The sequence below is a fragment of the Nicotiana tomentosiformis genome, chromosome 10 (assembly GCF_000390325.3).
Source record: "Nicotiana tomentosiformis chromosome 10, ASM39032v3, whole genome shotgun sequence".
Lineage (NCBI taxonomy): Eukaryota > Viridiplantae > Streptophyta > Magnoliopsida > Solanales > Solanaceae > Nicotiana > Nicotiana tomentosiformis.
Genome location: NC_090821.1, coordinates 7,410,944 through 7,432,311, shown reverse-complemented (window position 1 = coordinate 7,432,311; position 21,368 = coordinate 7,410,944). Strand labels below are relative to the sequence as shown.

Here is a 21,368-nt window from a genome sequence, read left to right as displayed (position 1 = left end):
TAAGTAGTTCACTATAATTTTTGTGCAGCTTTGTGAAAAATAGAACACCATATGATATGAATTCGGCTTTTAGACTTTTAATCCCTATGCAATACTAATTTACTTTTGGATGATGTCAGTTATTATGAGAAAACTTTAGGCCAAAATTGTTAACGATAAGAATCAAGCATGCAATTTCATAGATGGCATTTTTATGTAATTACTATATTATAAATATTGTATTTCTAATTTAACTAAATAGGTCATTTCGAAGATATTGATTCATCTACTGTGTCAGTGAAATAACATTTATTTGCAACATTTAAACAAATATTACATTTATTTTAAAGTTAATGTTTACTTTATAATAATTTATTCTTTATATATATTACTAATTTAAACTATTTATTCTTTATATTAATTCGATAAACACGTGCAACACACGTACACTAAAACTAGTAATAATAATAATAGCAAAATAGTAATGGGGTATAGAATAGTAAGATTTATTCCTAAGCTTGAAATTGGAGAAAATTAAATTTGACCCATCAATTGGCACCAAAGATTTTAAAGCTTGATTATAAATTTGGACTCATAATATTATGGGCAATCGGATTTTGTGATTTGCTTCGGGATTTAACTAGTTTTGATCGAGGATGCACTTTGACTTGTACAAAAGTTATAAAAAATTAGACTAATTAGGATGTGTTATTTGATATTTTGTATAGATTGAGGCCATTTGAAACTCATTTTGGTGGATTTTAATTGTCACGACCCAAAATTCAAACCTGTCGTGATGGCGCCTATCTCGATATTTGGCAAATTAATAATATCAATAAACCATAATTTCTTTTAAGTTTAAAAATTTTAATAATTAAATACAATACAAAATCCCACAAATACTGATACGAATGCTCCCCAAAACCTGGTGTCACTGAGTACATGAGCATCTAATATGAATAAGAGTCTGGAAAAATACGGTCTATAATAGTCTAAGACCAAAATACGGTAAACAAAGAGATAAGGAAGGAGAGACAAGGTCTGCAAAACACGACAGCTACCTCTGAATCTCCGAAAGATCAACTGTACGAGAGAATCAACACCCGCTATGTCCAGAAGCACCTGGATTTGCACACAAAGTGCAGGTTGTAGATGAGTACAACCAACTCAGCAAGTAACAATAATAGCTAAGGAACTGAATATAGTGACGAGCTACACAGTTATAGTTCACTTACAGTAATTCCAGCAAAGAATAGACATGCTTTCAAATCCTGTAGTTTAAGTCAAATCAATTCTATGCAGTTCATGTTCATGTAATCCGGATATAGAATCTTTCAGAGAATTTCACAATAATGAGAGATAGCAACTAAATACAACAACAAACAAAAAGCAAGTATACCCTCTCAGGCAACAGTCACTCAACTCGTCACAACAGCTAAATCACTCGGCTCTCAGCCCTCAGCACTCACACTCAATGGGTACCCGCGCTCACTGGGGTGTGTAGACTCCGGAGGGGCTCCTACAGCCCAAGCGCCATAATCCGCACGGACAACTCACGTACTATAATATCCTTCACGGACCCTCACGTGCCATATATCTGTCATGACCCCAAATTCCCTCCGTAGGATGTCATGATGGCACCTAATCTCTAAGACTAAGTAAGCCTATCAATGCGGAATAAAAATTTAAATCTAAAATAAATAAACTACAATTCAAAGAATTTCAACTCCCAAAACCCGGTAGAAATAAGTCACAAGCTTCTAAGAATTTATTCTTTATGTCTCTATATAGCAGAGACTAAAGTAAATAACGAAGACAACATAGTAAGATAGAATGGGACTCCGGAGTCTGCGGTCGCTGGCAGATATACCTCAAAGTCTCCTCATACAGCTAGTTTACTGATGCCTGTTCTGATAAGGTGTACCTGGATCTGCACAAAAAGATGTGCAGAAGCGTAGTATGAGTACACCACAGCGGTACCTACTAAGTGCTAAGCCTAACCTCGGTAGAGTAGTGAAGAGGTCAAGTCATGCCCTACTGAAAAATAATAATTGCATAGTAAAATATTTAACAATATAATAAAATATAATGACAATGGAAATGAATCAAGTAGCATGTCACCATTTAAATATACAAAATAATGGCAAATAAAATCTTGTGGAATCAAAACAGCATTCCTTTCAACTTTAAGAAAATCACGACAAATAATCAAAGACAACTGCGGCCATAAATCAATATCAACAAGGGCACTCCCGAGGTACCGCCTTGTAGTCCAAATCATAAATAAATTCACAATATATCATTTTCTTATCTCACCGCGGGAGTGTCACGATCCCAAATTTCCACCTTCAGACCGTGATGGCGCCTAACATTTCACTTGCTAGGCAAGCCAACGTTAGAATAATATTAATCCATTTTTAATTTTTTTTTTAAATTTATTAATAACAGAGAAGAATTGCGGAAGTAACGTCTCAAATATAGTGAATAATCCATAAAAATAACGGTGTCTAAATACCATCCCAAAATTAGTGTCACAAGTGCACGAGCTTCTAGAATTATACAAATAAAGGTCTGAAATAAAATAAAACTGTCTGAAAATAAACACACAGTTAAAATAAAATAGACGGGGACTTCAGAATTGCGAATGCTGTGCAGTTATACCTTAAGTCTCCTCTGAGTAGCTGAAATCCGAGCAAGTCTATGGTACGTCGCTGGGACCAACTCCAAAATTTGCACAAGAAGTGCAGAGTGTAGTATCAGTACAACCGACCCCATGTACTGGTAAGTGCTGAGCCTAACCTCGATGAAGTAGTGACGAGGCTAAGGCGGGTCACTTTCATTACTTGTACATAATATTAGTAACAAAAACAATAATAGAAATAAATCAGGTAATTCATTTATAATAATTGAATCCAACTCAGCAGTCATAACCAATTGTCATTTCCATCAATTCTGTTGCAGCATGCAACTCGCTCTCACAATATATTCACATTCAATTCTGTTGCAGCGTGCAACCCGCTATCACAATATATTCACATTCAATTCTGTTGCAGCGTGCAACCCGCTCTCATAATATATTCATTTTTAATCAAGTCTGATGCGGCGTGCAACCCGATCCCCCAATATATATATGTATGTCGACTTTTAAATAAGTATGTTGCGGCGTGCAACCCGATCCTCCAATATGGACTTTTAATAAGTCTGTTGCGGCGTGCAACCCGATCCTGCGTGCAACCCGATCCTCCAATATAGACTTTTAATAAGTCTGTTGCGGCATGCAACCCGATCCTCCAATATAGACTTTTAATAAGTCTGTTGCGGCGTGCAACCCGATCCTCCAATATATTTATTATAATCAATTTTATTGCGGCGTGCAACCCGCTCCTCCAGTATATTCATTTACCAATTCTTATAGAAGGAATTTTTTCAATAAATGCAACAATTAATATGAAATTATAAGACAACAAGCATACAATAATTATGTTTTAATCATGAAACAGACAATGTCAAATAGCAAATTATTATAGAAATCAGGGAGAAAATAGGCAGTTTAATATTTAATATGTTAAACGTCAAATAACAATTAAGACACATAATTCAAGAAGCATGTAACAATTAATGCAGGAATTCAAGAATTAATATTTGGCAAAGAATATGAGAGAAATAATTATTATGATAATTAATTCATAATTTAAAACAATTTATGATTTTTCAAGTAATTATGCAAACAATTAATTTAACGACGTATAGACACTCGTCACCTCGCCTATACGTCGTTCACATGCATTTCATATAACAAATAGTTTAAGGGTTCTATTTCCTCAAGTAAAGGTTAACCACGCCACTTACCTCGCTTTGCAAATTCCAATCAATTACTCGACCATAGATTTTCCTTTTAAATTTATCTCCAAAAGCTTCAAATCTATTCACAAACAATTTGATACACTCAATACGAATCATAGGAATTAATTCCATATAAATTTACTAATTTTCTGGATAAAAATCTGAAATTCATTTAAATATTCGACAGTGGGACCCACATCTCAAATCCCAAAAAAACTCACGAAATTCGAACACCTGTTCTGATACGAGTTCAGCCATACAAAAATTGTCCAATTTCGACATCAAATGGACCTTCAAATCTTAACTTTTCGTTATTGGAAAATTTTATAAAAATCTGATTTTTCTTCCATAAATTCATAGATTCATGATATAAATGAGTATGAAATCATGAAATATAATCAATATAGGATAAGGAACACTTACCCCAATGTTATCCCGTGAAAATCGCTCAAAAATCGCCTTACCCGAGCTCAAAAATGGAAAATAGTTGAAAATGGGTTGAAACCCCATTTCCAGAACTTAAATTCTGTTTCTGGGATTTTTTTACCCTTTGCAAACGCGGTCAATGCCTCGCGTTTGCGAAGCACAAACTTGTGCTATCCAATCTTACTCTTCGCGAACGCAAGGTCTACCTCGCGAATGCGATGCTTGCCAGGCTTGGTTTTCGCGAACGTGAAGGCTAATTTTCATGGCCAACCTCTTTCCCTTCGCGAACGCGAGGCTTCGATCGCGAACGCGAAGCTTTTAACCTCAAGACTTCGCGAACACGGTCATTATATCACGAACGCGAAGCACAAAATATGTCAGCCCCAATTCGCTCTTCGCGTTCGCGAGGGTGCCTTCGCGAACGTGAAGAAGAACACACCAGAAGGCTGAAATCTGCAGAAAACCAGATTTCCTAAGTCTTAAATCGTCCCGTAGCCCATCTGAAACTCACCCGAGCCCTCGGGGCACCAAACCAAATATGCACACAAGTCCAAAAACCTCATACAAACTTGCTCGCGCGATCAAATCACCAAAATAATGCCTAGAACTACGAATCGGACACCAAATCAAAGAAAATTTTGAAGAAAACTTTAAAACTTATATTTTACAACTGGACGTCCGAATCACGTCAAATCAACTCCGATTCTCACCAAATTCGGCATAGAAGTCATAACTATTATAGTGGACCTATACCGAGCTCCGGAACCAAAATACGGACCCGAGGTCAATAAATCCAACATCAACAATTTCTTAAAAATCATTAAGCTTTCAAGCTTTTAATCTTTCATCAAAATTTCATATCTCGAGGTAGGGACCTCAGATTTCGATTCTAGGCATACGTCTAAGTCCCAAATCACGATACTGACCTACCAGAATTGTCAAAATTCTGATTCGGGTCTGTTTGCTCAAAATGTTAACTAAAGTCTACTCAGTTGATTTTTAAAGCTCTATTTCACAGTTTAATCCATTTTTCATATAAAAACTTTTCAGAAAATTGTACGGACAGCGCACGCAAGTCGATGAGTGATAAATGGTGCTTTTCTAGGTCTTAGAACTCAGAATTACTTATAAAATTTAAAGATAATATTTTGGGTCATCACAGGGAGCCTTCATAATTTATTTAAAGAAAATATTTTTCCCGAAATAGCATCCCGCGTTTTAGCCATCCTTATCACACCACATGACTTCTAGTAGTTTCCCCTACTAGCCACGTGTATCAAGCCACCCTTATCTCACCGCATGCATTTCAATACCCAGACCTTATACCACCGCATGCGTATGAACATCACAATATATCACAATTTGTACCTCAAGTGCTCAAATAATTTAACTTGCCAAAATAATTCAACAACAATATATTTCCACACTAAAGAACTCACGGCTCATGCTAAAATAAATCATCAATAATAGTTTTCCACAATAAAGAGCTCACGGCTCCATCACAATGAGTACAAAAGTCTTACAAAATATTCGAGAATAAATAACTCAACAAAATAATATTTCAAAATTTTAATACATTGCTTAAATACTAAATTTAAAATGTCAAATAATTTATATTAATAATATTTAATTTAAGGAAAATCAATTTCAAATAATACACAGAATAAAAGAAAAGAAGTTTCAACTAAACAGATAAAATTATTAGCAGAAAAAGGTCAAGCAACTTTAAAATATAAACATTACATCAATGATGAAGAATATATCAGAATAAAATAGTTTAATTAATGCACAATAGTGATCTACACAATTTAAAAACATAATCTTTCACATTCAGCCCGTGTATACACTCGTCACCTCGTGTACACGACTTTCAACACATTACAATTTATCACTTCAATACCAATCCTAGGAGAGATTTCCCCCACACAAGGTTAGACAAGTCACTTACCTCGACTTGCTCCAACTTAACCAAGTAGTATGCTTTTTCCTCGATTTTCCGACTCTGATCGACTCGAATCTAGTCATAATTAATTTGATACATTCAACAAAAATTATAGGTATCAATTTCATAAGAAAATACTACATTTTTCAATAAAATCCGAAATTAGCTCAAAAATGGCATGTGGGGCCCACATCTCGAAATCTGGCAAAAGTTACGAAATATGAACGCCCATTCAATTACGAGTCCAACCATACCAGTTTCACTCAAATCCGACTCCAAATCCATACCAAAATCTCGAAAATTCTTTTCTATGAGATTTCAAAAAATTCCCAAAATTTCAATCTCAAAACATTAATTTAATGGTGAAAACAATGATATATTTGTGTATATAGACAAAATCCGAGTTAGAATCACTTACCCCAATGTGTTTCCTTGAAAATCTATCAAAATCGCCTCTGCTCAAGCTCCAGTTTGTTAAAAATGGCGAATGGGACGAATGCCCTCTTTTATAAATCTGCCCAGGCAGACTTCGGAACTGGGCCTCGATCTTGGCTTCGATCATGGCCCTCGAGCCTAGGCCTCGATCGTGGCTTCGATCACAGGCTAGAGCCTGGACCTCGGTCATGGCCTCGATTATGGCATCGAGCCTGGTCCTTCGATCATGGCCTCGAGCCTGGGCCTTCGATCATCATCTCGATCAAGGCATCGAGGCTGGGCCTCGTCCCTGGCCGTCGACCCTGGGCTCGACCCTGGGCTCAATATCGGGGCTCGATCTTGGGCTCGATCACAGCCTAGAATATCCAGCAGAAGAGAAAAGATTGCAGCGGCTTTTTAAGTCCAATGTTTGATCCGTCAACCATTCGAAACTCACCCGAGGCCCTCGGGACCTCAACCAAATACATCAACAAGTCCTAAAATATCATACGAACGTATTTGAAACCTCAAATCGCATCAAACCATGCTAAAATCACAAATCACAACCCAATTCAAGCTTAATGAAACTTAAGAATTTTTAACTTCTACATTCGATGTTGAAACCTATCAAATCAAGTCCGATTGACCTCAAATTTTGCACACAAGTTATAAATGACATAATGGAGCTGTGCAAATTTTCAGAACTGGATTCCGACCCCGATATCAAAAATTCAACTCCCCGGCCAAACTTCCAAACTTTAAATTCCTATTTTAGCCATTTCAAGCCTAATTTTACTACAGACTTCCAAATAAAATTCCGATCACGCTCCTAAGTCCAAAATCACCATACGGAGTTGTTGGAATCATCAAAATTCTATTCCGGGGTCGTTTCACATAATTCGACATCCGGTTACTATTTAAACTTAAACTTTTAATTTTTTATCAAAATTCCATATCTCGGGCTAGGGACCTTGAAATTTGATTTCGGGTATATGCCCAAGTCCCAAATCATGATATGGACCCACCAAAATTGTCAAAATACTGATCCGAGTCCGTTTGCTCAAAATGTTGACCAAAGTCAACTTAGTTGACCAAAGTCACACCCTACTGGAAAATAATAATTGCATGGTAAAATATTTAACAATATAATAAAATAAAATTACAATAGAAATGAATCAAGTAGAATGTCACCATTTAATTACACAAAATAATGACAAATAAAATCTCGTGGAATCAAAACAAAATTCCTTTCAACTTTTAGAAAATCACGACAATAATCATGAGCCGTGATCTCTTTATTGTGGAAAAATATTATTGATTATTTATTTTGGCATGAGCCGTGAGCTCTTTATTGTGGAAACATATTGTTGTTGAATTATTTTGGCAAGTTAAATTATTTGAGCACTTGAGGTGCAAATTGTGATATATTGTGATATTGATACGCATGCGGTGGTATAAGGTCTGGGTATTGAAACGCATGCGGTGAGATAAGGGTGGATTGATACGCGTGGCTAGTAGGGGGAACTACTAGAAGTCATACGGTGTGATAAGGATAGCTAAAACGTGGGATGCTATTTCGGAAAAAATATTTTCTTTCAAATAAATTGTGAAGGCTCTCGCGGTGAGATAAGGAAATGAGATATTGTGAATTTATTTATGATTTGAGACTACGAAGCGGTACCTCGGGAGTGACCTTGTTGATATTGATTTATGGCCGCAGTTGCCTTTGATTATTTGTTGTGATTTTTCTTGAAGTTGAAAGGAAATTTTGTTTTATTTCCACGAGATGTTATTTGCCATTATTTTATGTAATTAAAAGGTAACATGATACTTGATTCATTTTCATAGTCATTTCATTTTATTATATTGTTTAACATTTTACCATGCCAATTATTATTTTCCAGTAGGGCCTGACCTGACCTCGTATGTGATGACCCAAAATGTCATCTTTAAATTTAATAAGTAATTCTATATTCTAAGACCTCTAAAAGTAACATTTATAATTTCTCGACTTGCGTGCGCAGTCCGTACAATTTTTCGGAAAGTGTTTATGTGAAAAATGGATTAAAATGGGAAATAGAGCTTTAAAACTCAACTGAGTTGACTTTGGTCAACAATTTTAGGAAACGGACCCGGGTCAATATTTTGACAGTTTTGGTAGCTCCGTATCATGATTTGGGACCTGGGCGCATGCCCAGAATTTAATTTGGAGGTCCCTAGCTCAAGTTATGACCATTTAACGGAACTAGCAATTTAAAGGTTAAATATTACAAGTTTGACTGCGGGGTTGACTTTTTGATATCAGAGCCGGAATTCGATTCTGGAAATTTGAACAGCTCTATTATGTCTTTTATGACTTGTGTGCCAAATTTGAAGTCAATCCGGATTTGTTTAATATGTTTTGGCACGAGATTTACAAATTTAAAGGTTTAAAACTCAAAGTTTGAATCGGGGTGTGAATTATAATTTCAGCGTTGTTTGACGTGATACGAGACCCCGAGTAAGTCCGTATTATGTTATTGGACTTGTTGGTATATTCGTACGGGGTCCCGAGTACCCCGAGAATGAAACAGATTGAAATCGAATCAAGAATTGGACTTAAGCAAAATCTGTATTTTTGCCTTCTGTGATAATTGCACCTGCGGATTTTTGACCGCAGGTGCGAGCATTCGATCATAGATGCGGTCTTCGCATGTGCGGCCTCCTTGCACAGATGCGGATGCGCAGGTGCACATTTTTCCTCCGCATGTGCGAGGCCTCGCCTGGAAGCCCCTTTTCCGCAGATGCGAGATTTTTATCGCAGATGCGAGCTCGCATGTGCGAGCCCAGGCACCGCAGGTGCGGAAATGCCTGGGCAGTATATATATCGAAGAGTCCGATATTTTTACTCATTTTTGAGTTTTAAGTCTCGGATTTGGGTAATTTCAAGTGGGATTTTTACGACTTTGAATTGGCTAAGTGTTCTTTAACCAAAAGTGATTATATTTCACAAATCCATGTCCATATTCATCATTTATTTCGGATTTAGATGGAAGAAATTGAAATTTTTGTAAAACTTTCAAAAAACGAAAAATTTAGATTTGAAGGTCCATTTGATATCGGAATTGGACAAATTTAGTATGGTTGAACTCGTATTGGAACGGGTGTTCGGATTTTGCGAGTTTTTCCGGGATTTAAGACGTGGGTCCCACTGCCGAATATTTTAATGAATTTCGAATTTTTATCCGGAAAATTTGTAAATTCATATAGAATTAATTCCTATGTTTAGTATTGAATATATTGAATTATTTTTGAATATATTTGAAGCTTTCGGAGACAAATTTAAAAGGAAAAGCTGTGGTTGAATAATTGATTGGAATTTGCAAAGCGAGGTAAGTGTCGGGGTTAACTTTGACTTGAGGGAATAGAACCCTTAAATTGTTTGTTATGTGAATTGCATGTAAACGACGTATAGGCGAGGTGATGAGTGTCTATACGTCATCAAATTAATTGTTTGCTTGCTTACTTAAAAAATCATAAATTATTTTTAATCATAAATTAATTATTCTAATAATTGTTTCTCTTTTATTCTTTGCAAATATAAATTCTTGAATTCCTGCATTAATTGTTACATGCTATTCGAATTATGTGCATCAATTGTTATTTGACATTTAGCATAATAAATATTAAACTGCCTATTTGCTCCCTGATTTCCATTATGCTATTTGTCATTGTTTGCTTCATAATTAAACCATAATTATTGTATGCTTGTTGTCTCGTAATTTTATATTAATTGTTACATTTATTGGGAAAATTTATTCTGTAAGAATTGGTAAATGAAAATGTTGGAGGAGCGGGTTGCACGCCGCAACAGACTTATTAAAAGTCAATATTGGAGGATCGGGTTGCACGCCGCAACAGACTTATTAAAAGTCAATATTGGAGGATCGGGTTGCATGCCGCAATAGACTTATTAAAAGTCAATATTGGAGGTTCGGGTTGCACGCCGCAATAGACTTGTTAAAGAGTTAATATTAGAGGATCGGGTTGCACGCCGCAACAGACTTATTAAAAGTCAATATTGGAGGATCGGGTTGCACGCCGTAACAGACTTATTAAAAGTCAATATTGGAGGATCGGATTGCACGCCGCAACAGACTTGTTAAAAAGTTAATATTGGAGGATCGGATTGCACGCCTCAATATACTTGATTAAAATGAATATGTTGGAGGAGCGGGTTGCACGCCGCAACAGAACTGAATTTGGTTATATTGTGAGAGCGGGTTGCACGCTGCAACAGAAATAATGGAAATGATAATTGTTTATGATTGTTGAGTTGCCTTCAATTATTATAAATGAATTACCTGATTTATTCCTATTGTTGTTGTTGTTGTTGTTACTAATATTGCGTACAGGTTAATGTAAGTGAACCGCCTTAGCCTCGTCACTACTTCGTTGAGGTTAGGCTCAGCACTTACCAGTACATGGGTCGGTTGTACTAATACTAGACTCTGCACTTCTTGTACAGATTTTGGAGTTGGTCCCAGCGGCGTACCATAGACTTGCTCGGATTTCAGCTTTCAGAGGAAACTTGAGGTATAACTGCATGGCGTTCGTAGTTCTGAAGTCCCCTTCTATTGTACTTTAGCTTTGTGTTTATTTTTCAGACAGTTTTATTTTATTCAGACCTTTATTTGTATTTATTCTAGAAGCTCGTGCACTTGTGACACCAATTATGGGATGGTATTTAGACACCGTTATTATGAAGGATTATTTCAAAATTGCTTCCGCATTTGCTTCTTTGTTATTAACAAATTTAAAAATATTGTTTTAAAAATAGATAATGTTATTCTGACGTTGGCTTGCCAAGCAAGTGAAATGTTAGGCGCCATCACGGTCCAGATGTGGAAATTTTGGGTCGTGACATTTGGTATCAGAGCACTAGGTTACATAGGTCTCACGAGTCACGAGCAAGCTTAGTAGAGTCTGAAGGATCGGTACGGAGACGTCTGTACTTATCTCTCAGAGGCTATGAAGTTTAGGAACAATATCACTTCTTTCTTATTCTATCATGAAATTTTTTTTTATTAGCGATGATTGAACCATTCTACTCTTATTATCTCGCAGATGGTGAGAACACGTAATACCTCTATCGATGGACAGGGACCAGAACTCCCGGTGGAAACTATGGCTAGGGGTAGAGGTCTAGGTCGTGCTAGAGGTTGAGGTAGAGCTCAGTCCAGAGCTCGAATAGCTGCACCTGTTGAAGAACCTCAGATAGACCTTCAGGAGGAGGTCCCTGTTCAGAATGTACCAGTTGGACCAGTTCAGGTCCCGGAAGGATTCATAGCCACTCCAGTGCTTCGGGATGCTCTAGTCCGCTTGGTGAGTCTTATGGAGGGTATAGCCTAGAATGGTACATTTCCAGTGGCACCAGCCATCTCACAGGCTGGGGGAAGAGCACAAACTCCCACTACTCCCGCTCCGGAGCAGATGGCTCCCCAGAATCAGGCTCCAGCAGCACCGCCAGTTATGGTAGTTCAGCCAGTTATTGCGGCACAGACCGGTGATAGGCCCTCCATGTCTTTTGAGGACTTATTGAGACTGGATAAGTTCACTAAGATCTTTCCAGTTCACTTCAGTGGTACACCTTCTGAGGACCCACAGGATTATCTTGAATGCTGCCATGAGGTGCTGCAGAACATGGGTATAGTTGAGACCAATGGGGTTGATTTTGCTGTATTCCAGATGATGGGTTCCACCAAGAGGTGGTGGAGAGATTACATATTGACCCAATCAGTCGGATCACCTGCACTTACCTGGGAATAATTCTCTCAGCTATTTCTGGAGAAGTTCCTCCCTATCACACTGAGAGAGGAATTCCGCAAGCAATTTGAGCGACTACAGCAGGGCAGTATGACTGTTACTTAGCATGAGTCCCGTTTTGTGAATTTGGCCCATCATGCTCTCCTTTTACTACCTACGGAGGGAGAGAGAGTGAGGAGGTTCATTGGGGGACTCACTCACCCTATCAAAATTCAAATGGCAAAGGAGACCGGAGGTGAGATTTCTTTTCAGGCGACTGCTAATGTCACAAGGAGGATCGAGATGGTTCTTGCACAGGAAGAGGGCAGAGGTTCGATAAGAGGCCTCGTCAATTTGGTGGTTACAATGGTGCCTCGTTTGGAGGCAGGGGTAATTTTGGTAGGGGTCATCCTCCCAGACCATTTCATTCAGCACTTCATGTATCTCCCGATGCTTCAGGGAGTCACGGTCCTATTATGCCTTACTCTGGGCAGCCAGTATTCAGTGCACATTTAGCTCCTAACAGTGCACCACCACTCTAGAGTTACTACAGTGGTTATTCGGTCCATCTGGGTTAGCTTCAGCTTCAGCAGCCACGACATCAGGATGAGTGTTATGAGTGTGGGAACATTGGTCACATCGGGAGGTATTGCCCTAAATTGGCGAGTAACAGATCTCGATAAGAATCGAGTGCCATCATACCGGCACTGGTTGCTTCACCGCCTGCTCAGCCAGCTAGAGGTAGGGATCAGGCAGCTAGAGGTGGAGGTTAGGCCATTAGAGGTAGAGGTCAGGCCATTAGAGGTGGAGGTCAGACCGTTAGGGGTGGAGGCCAGCCCGTTAGAGACCGTCCCAGAGATGCAATTTAGAGTGGTGGGGCCCAGCCCCGATTTTATGCTTTTCCAGCTAGGCCTGAGGCCGAGTCATCTGATGCTGTGATTACAGGTATTATTCCAGTTTGCCATAGAGATGCTTCAGTTCTATTTGATCCATGATCTACTTATTCCTAGGTTTCCTCCTATTTTGCTACATATTTGGTTGTGCCTTGTGATTCTCTGAATGATTCTGTGTGTGTATCTACACCGATGGCAGACTCTGTGGTAGTAGATCATGTCTACCATTCATGTGTGGTTACTACTGGTAATCTTGAAACTAGTGTGGATCTTCTAATTCTTGATATGGTAGATTTTGATGTTATCTTGAGTATGGATTGGCTATCTCTTTATCATGCTATATTGGACTGTCATGTCAAGATAGTGACCCTATCTGTGCCAGGGTTACCTCGATTAGAGTGGAAAGGAACTCCTGGCCATTCTGCCAGCAGGGTTATTTCTTATATGAAAGCTCGGTATATGGTAGAGAAAGGGTGTCTAGCCTATTTGGCTTATATTCGCAATCCCATTGCAGATGTCCCTTCTTTGGACTCAGTACTAGTTGTTCGTAAATTTTCCGAAGTATTTCCTGCATATCTGCCGGGGATGCCACCCGACAGAGATATTGACTTCTATATTGATTTGGCTTCGGGCACTCAGCCCATTTCTATTCCACCATATCGTATGGCCCCGCCAGAGTTGAAAGAATTGAAAGAGCAGTTACAAGACTTGCTTGATCAGGGATTCATTAGACTCAGTGTCTCGATCTAGGGTGCACTAGTATTATTTGTAAAGAAGAAAGATGGCTCGATGCGGATGTGTATAGACTATCGGCAGTTGAACAAGGCCACTATCAAAAATAAATATCCGCTGCCAAGAATTGATGGCTTATTTGATCAGCTTCAGGGTGCCAAGGTATTTTCGAAATTTAATTTGAGATTTGGTTACCATCAGTTGAAGATTAGGGCATCTGATGTCCCTAAGACAGCTTTTCGGACTTGGTATGGGCATTACGAGTTCCTAGTGATGTCATTTGGGTTGACAAATGCTCTAACAGTATTTATGGATTTGATGAATCGGGTGTTTAAGCCTTATTTGGATTCTTTTGTGGTTGTATTCATTGATGATATCTTGATTTACTCCAGCAGTAGCGAGGAGCATGAGCAACATCTTCGAAGTATGCTTCACACCTTGAAGAATAATCAGTTATATGCCAAATTTTCAAAATGTGAGTTTTGCTTAGACTTAGTTGCCTTTTTGGGGCATGTTGTATCGACAAAAGGCATAAAGGTGGATCCTAAGAAGATTGAGGCTGTTCAGAATTGGCCTAGACCTACTTTGGTTACAGAGATCCGGAGTTTCCTGGGTTTGGCAGGTTATTATCGTCGGTTCGTGGAGGGGTTTTCATCTATAGCAAGCACATTGACCAGACTAACCCAGAAGGGTGTTCCATTCAGATGGTCATATGAGTGTGAGTTGAGCTTTCAGAAGCTCAAGACCGCTTTGACTACGGCACCAGTATTTGTATTACCCACAGGCTCAGGATCGTATATGGTATATTGTGACACATCTCACATTGGGCTTGGTGTAGTATTAATGCAAGATGGCAAGGTAATTGTATATGCGTCGCGGCAGTTGAAAGTTCATGAGAAGAATTATCCTATTCATGACTTAGAATTGGCAGCCATTGTTCATGTGCTGAAGATTTGGAGGCATTACCTCTATAGTGTCTCGTGTGATGTATTTACTGATCATCGTAGCCTCCAGTATCTGTTCAAACAAAATGATCTGAATTTGAGGCAGAGAAGATGGTTAGAGTTGTTGAAAGACTACGATATCACCATTTTGTATCACCCTGGAAAGGCTAATGTGGTGGCCGATGCCTTGAGTAGAAAGGCTGTGAGTATGGGCATTCTTGCATATATTCCGATTGGTGAGAGGCCATTAGCTGCAGATGTTCAGACTTTGGCTAACCAGTTTGTGAGGTTAGATGTTTCATAACCCAGTCGGGTTCTAGCTTGCATAGTCACTCAGTCTTCTTTATATGAGCGCGTCATAGAGAGGCAGTATGATGATCCTCATTTACTTGTCCTTAAGGACACGATGCGACACGGTGATGCCAAACAGGTTGCTGTGGGGGAAGATGGAGTTCTGCAAATACAGGGCCGAATTTGTGTGCCTAATGTGGATGGGCTTCGTGAATTAATTCTTGAAGAAGCACACAGTTTCAGGTATTCTATTCATCCAGGTACCGCCAAAATGTATCAAGATTTGCGGCAACATTATTGGTGGAGGAGAATGAAAAAGGCTATAGTTGCATATGTAGCTCGGTGTCTGAATTGTCAGCAAGTTAAGTACAAGCATCAGAGATCTGGTGGTTTGCTTCAGAAGTTAGAAATTCCTGATGGAAGTGGGAGCGTATCACTATGGATTTTGTTATTGGGCTTCCACGGACTCATAGAAAATTTGACACAGTTTGGGTCATTGTGGACGGGTTGACTAAGTCAGCCCATTTCATTCCAGTGGAATTTACCTATTCTTCAGAGAGGTTAGCTGAAATTTACATTCGTGAGATTGTCCGCCTTCACGGTGTGCCCGTGTCTATTATTTCAGATCGAGGTACGCAGTTTACCTCACATTTCTGGAGGGCTGTACAACGTGAGTTAGGCATGCGGGTGGAGTAGAGTACAACATTTCATCCACAGACAGACGGACAGTCAGAGCGCACTATTCAGATATTGGAAGATATGCTCCGCGCTTGTGTTATAGACTTTGGAGGTTCTTGGGATCATTTCTTACCACTTGCGGAGTTTGCTTATAATAATAGCTACTAGTCGAGAATTCAGATGGCTCCATATGAGGCATTATACCGAAGGCGATGTTGATCGCCAGTTGGTTGGTTTGAACCGGGAGAGGCTTGGTTGTTGGGTACCGATTTGGTAAAGGATTCCTTGGATAAAGTCAAGATTATTCAGGATCGACTTCGCACAGCTCAGTCTAGGCAAAAGAGTTATGCCGACCGTAAAGTTTGTGATATTGCATTCATGGTTGGAGAACGACTATTGCTCTGGGTTTCACCTATGAAATGTGTAATGAGGTTCGGAAAGAAGGGCAAGTTGAGCCCTAGGTATATCGAACCCTTTGAAATTCTTGAAAGGGTGGGTGAAGTAGCCTACAGGCTTGCATTACCACCTAGTTTATCATCGATTCATCCGGTGTTCCATGTGTCTATGCTCCAGAAATATCATGGTGATCCGTCCTATGTGTTAGATTTTAGCTCAATCCAATTGGACAAAGATTTGACTTATCAGGAGGAGCCGATGGCTATTCTAGCCCGACAGGTCCGACAGTTGAGGTCAAAGAGTTATCCTTCAGTTCGGGTGCAATGGAGAGGTCAGCCGGTAGAGGCATCTACCTGGGAGTCCGAGTCGGACATGTGGAGTAAATATCCACACCTTTTCTCCAGCTCAGGTACTTTTTCTAACTCCGTTTGAGGACGAACGTTTGTTTTAGAGGTGGAGAATGTGATGACACAAAATGTTATCTTTAAATTTAATAAGTAATTCTGTGTTCTAAGACCTCAAAAAGCATCATTTATCATTTCTCGACTTACGTGCGCAGTCTGTATAATTTTTCGGAAAGTTTTTATGTTAAAAATGGAGTAAAATGGGAAATAAAGCTTTAAAACTCAATTGAGTTAACTTTGGTCAACAATTTAAGAAAACGGACCCAAGTCAGTGTTTTGACAGTTCCGGTAGCTTCGTATCGTGATTTGGGACTTGGGCGTATGCCCAGAATTTAATTTGGAGGTCCCTAGCTCAAGTTATGACCATTTAACGGAACTAGCAATTTAAAGGCTAAATATTCCAAGTTTTACCGCGGGGTTGACTTTTTGATATCGGAGCCGGAATCCGATTCTGGAAATTTGAACAACTCCGTTATGTTATTTATGACTTGTGTGCCAAATTTGAAGTCATTCCGGATTTATTTAATATGTTGTGGCACGAGATTTGCAAATTTAAAGGTTTAAAACTCAATGTTTGAATCGGAGTGTGAATTGTAATTTTAGCATTGTTTGACGTGATACGAGACCCCGAGTAAGTCCGTATTATGTTATTGGACTTGTTGGTATATTTGTACGGGGTCCCGAGTACCCCGAGAGTGAAACGGATTGAAATCGGATCAAGAATTGAAATCTGTATTTTTGCCTTCTGTGATAATCGCACCTGCGGATTTTTGACCGCAGGTGCGAGCTCGCAGAAGCGAGCATTCGATCGCAGATGCGGTCTTCGCAGGTGCGGCCTCCTTGCGCAGATACGGATGCGCAGGTGTGTATTTTTCCTCCGCAGGTGCGAGGCCTCGCCTGGCAGCCCCTTTTTCGCAGATGCGAGCTCGCATGTGCGAACCTAGGCACCGCAGGTGCGGAAATGCCTGGAGAGTGTATATATCGAAGAGTCCGAGATTTTTACTCATTTTTGAGTTTTATGTCTCGGATTTGGGCGATTTCAAGGGGGATTTTCACGACTTTGAATTGGGTAAGTGTTCTTTAACCAAAAGTGATTATATTTCATAACTCCATGTCTATATTCATCATTTATTTCAGATTTAGATGGAAGAAATTGGAATTTTTGTAAAACTTTCCAAAAATGAAAAATTTAGATTTGAAGGTCCATTTGATATCGGAATTGGACAAATTTAGTATGGTTGAACTCGTATTGGAACGGGTGTTCGGATTTCGTGAGTTTTTTCGAGATTTGAGACGTGGGTCCCACTGCCTAATATTTTAATGAATTTGTGATTTTTATCTAAAAAATTTGTAAATTCATATGGAAATAATTCCTATGTTTAATATTGAATATATTGAATTGTTTGTGAATATATTTGAAGCTTTCGGAGACAAATTTAAAAGGAAAAGTTGTGGTTGAATAATTGATTAGAATTTGCAAAACGAGGTAAGTGTCGGGGTTAACTTTGACTTGAGGGAATAGAACCCTTAATTTGTTTGTTATATGAATTGCATGTAAACGACGTATAGGCGAGGTGACGAGTGTCTATACGTCGTCAAAATAATTGTTTGCGTGCTTACTTGAAAAATCATAAATTATTTTTAATCATAAATTAATTATTCTAATAATTGTTTCTCTCTTATTCTTTGCAAATATAAATTCTTGAATTCCTGCATTAATTGTTACATGCTATTCGAATTATGTGCATCAATTGTTATTTGACATTTAGCATAATAAATATTAAACTGCCTATTTGCTCCCTAATTTCCATAATGCTATTTGTCATTGTTTGCTTCATAATTAAACCATAATTATTGTATGCTTGTTGTCTCGTAATTTTATATTAATTATTACATTTATTGGGAAAATTTATTCTATAAGAATTGGTAAATGAAAATGTTGGAGGAGCGCAACAGGCTTATTAAAAGACAATATTGGAGGATCGGGTTGCACGCCGCAACAAACTTATTAAAAGTCAATATTGGAGGATTGGGTTGCACGCCGCAACAGACTTGTTAAAGAGTTAATATTGGAGGAGCGGGTTGCATGCCGCAACAGACTTATTAAAAGTCAATATTGGAGGATCGGGTTGCACGCCACATTAGACTTGTTAAAGAGTTAATATTAGAGGATCAGGTTGCACGCCGCAACAGACTTATTAAAAGTCAATATTGGAGGATCGGGTTGCACGCCGCAACAGACTTATTAAAAGTCAATATTGGAGGATCGGGTTGCACGCCGCAACAGACTTGTTAAAAAGTTAATATTGGAGGATCGGATTTCACGCCTCAACAGACTTGATTAAAATGAATATGTTGGAGGAGCGGGTTGCACGCCGCAACAGAACTGAATTTGGATATATTGTGAGAGTAGGTTACACGCTGCAACAGAAATAATGGAAATGATAATTGGTTTTGACTGCTGAGTTGCCTTCAATTATTATAAATGAATTACCTGATTTATTCCTATTGTTATTGTTGTTGTTACTAGTATTGCGTACAGGTTAATGTAAGTGAACCGCCTTAGCCTCGTCACTTCTTCGTCGAGGTTAGGCTCAGCACTTACCAGTACATGGGTCGGTTGTACTGATACTACACTCTCAACTTCTTGTGCAGATTTTGAAGTTGGTCCCAGTGGCATACCATAGACTTTCTCGGATTTCAGCTATCAGAGGAGACTTGAGGTATAACTGCATGGCGTTCGCAATTCTGAAGTCCTCGTCTATTGTTCTTTAGGTGTGTGTTTATTTCCAGACAGCTTTATTTTATTCAGATCTTTATTTTTATTTATTCTAGAAGCTCGTGCACTTGTGACACCAATTCTAGGATGGTATTTAGACACCGTTATTATTAAGGATTATTTCAAAATTGGTTCCGCATTTGCTTTCTTGTTATTAACAAATTTAAAAAAATTCTTTTAAAAATGGATAATGTTATTCTAACGTTGGCCATGTTAGGCGCCATCACGGTTCGGAGGTGGGAATTTTGGGTCGTGACATCGTCACTACTCTACCGAGGTTAGGGTTGGCAGTTACTGGGTACCGCTGTGGTGTACTCATACTACGCTTGTCAGATTATCATATTTCACGACGTACCAGTATCTATCATCTCTGACCGGGGTACGCAGTTTACATCACGGTTCTGGAGGGCAGTACAACGTGATTTGGGTACTCGGGTAGAGTTGAGTACAACATTTTACCCTCAGACGGACGGGCAGTCTGAACGCATTATTCAGATACTAGAGGATATGCTTCGTGCGTGTGTGATAGATTTTGGGGGTGCTTGGGATCAGTTCTTACCACTTGGGGAGTTTGCTTACAACAACAGTTACTAGTCAAGCATTCAGATGGCTCCATATGAGGCCTTGTATGGTAGGCGGTCCCGGTCCCCAGTGGGTTGGTTCAAACCGGGCGAGGCTAGACTATTGGGTATAGACTTGGTTTAGGATGCCTTGAAAAAGGTTAAGTTGATTCAGGATCGACTTCGTACAACCCAATATATATAGAAGAGTTATTCGAATCGAAAGGTTCGTGATGTTGCATTCATGGTTGGTGAGCGGGTATTGCTCCAGGTTTCTCCTAAGAAGGGTGTGATAAGGTTCGGGAAGATGGGCAAGTTGAGACCTAGGTATATTGGGCCTTTTGAGATTCTTGAGAGAGTTGGATAGGTGGCGTACAGACTTGCATTAACACCTAGTCTCTCTGTAGTTTATCTGGTATTCCATGTTTCTATGCTTCGGAAATATCACAGCGATCCATATCATGTGTTAGACTTCAGTTCGGTTCAGTTGGACACGGATCTATCTTATGTTGAGGAACCAGTGGCTATTTTGGATAGGCATGTTCGAAAGGTGAGGTCAAAGAACATTGCTTCCGTGAAGGTTCAGTGGAGGGTTCATCCGGTCGAGGAGGCGACTTGGGAGACCGAGCATGATATGCGCAGCTATGATCCATACTTATTCACAAGCTCGGGTACTTTTTCTAACTCCCTTCGAGGACGAACGTTTGTTTTAGAGGTGGAGAATGTGATGACCCAAAATGTCATCTTTAAATTCAATAATTAATCCTGTTTTCTAAGACCTCAAAAAGCACTATTTATCATTCCTCGACTTGTGTGCGCAGTCCATAAAATTTTCCGGAAAGCTTTCGAGTGAAAAATGGATTAAAATGTGAATTAGAGCTTTAAAACTCAATTGAGTTGACTTTGGTTAACATTTTGAGCAAACGGACTCGGATCGATGTTTTGACAGTTCCGGTAGGCCCGTATCATGATTTAGGACTTAGGCGTATGCCCAGAATCAAATTCTGAGGTCCCTAGCCCGAGATATGAAATTTTGATAAAAAATTAAAAGTTTAAGTTCAAATAGTGACCGGATGTCAAATTTTGTGCAAACAACCCCGGAATAGAATTTTGATGATTCCAGCAGCTCCATATGGTGATTTTGGTCTTAGGAGCGTGATCGGAATTTTATTTGGAAGTCCGTAGTGGAATTAGGCTTGAAATGCCAAAAGTTAAATTTTTTGAAAGTTTGACCGGGGGGTTGACTTTTTGATATCGAGGTTGGAATCTGATTCTGGATATTGGAATAGGTCTGTTATGTCAT

At 39.0% G+C, this 21,368-nt stretch overlaps 1 protein-coding gene across 1 annotated transcript in view; it reads left to right on the top strand.

Moving 5' to 3' along the window:
• Positions 1 to 15,363: 15,363 nt before the first annotated feature.
• Positions 15,364 to 21,368, top strand: part of LOC104111740 (uncharacterized) — a 39,810-nt gene continuing 33,805 nt past the window's right edge. The window contains exon 1 of the mRNA XM_070186402.1: positions 15,364 to 15,491. Coding sequence (XP_070042503.1) covers positions 15,364 to 15,491 — 128 coding nt within the window. The remainder of the gene's footprint in view (positions 15,492 to 21,368) is intronic.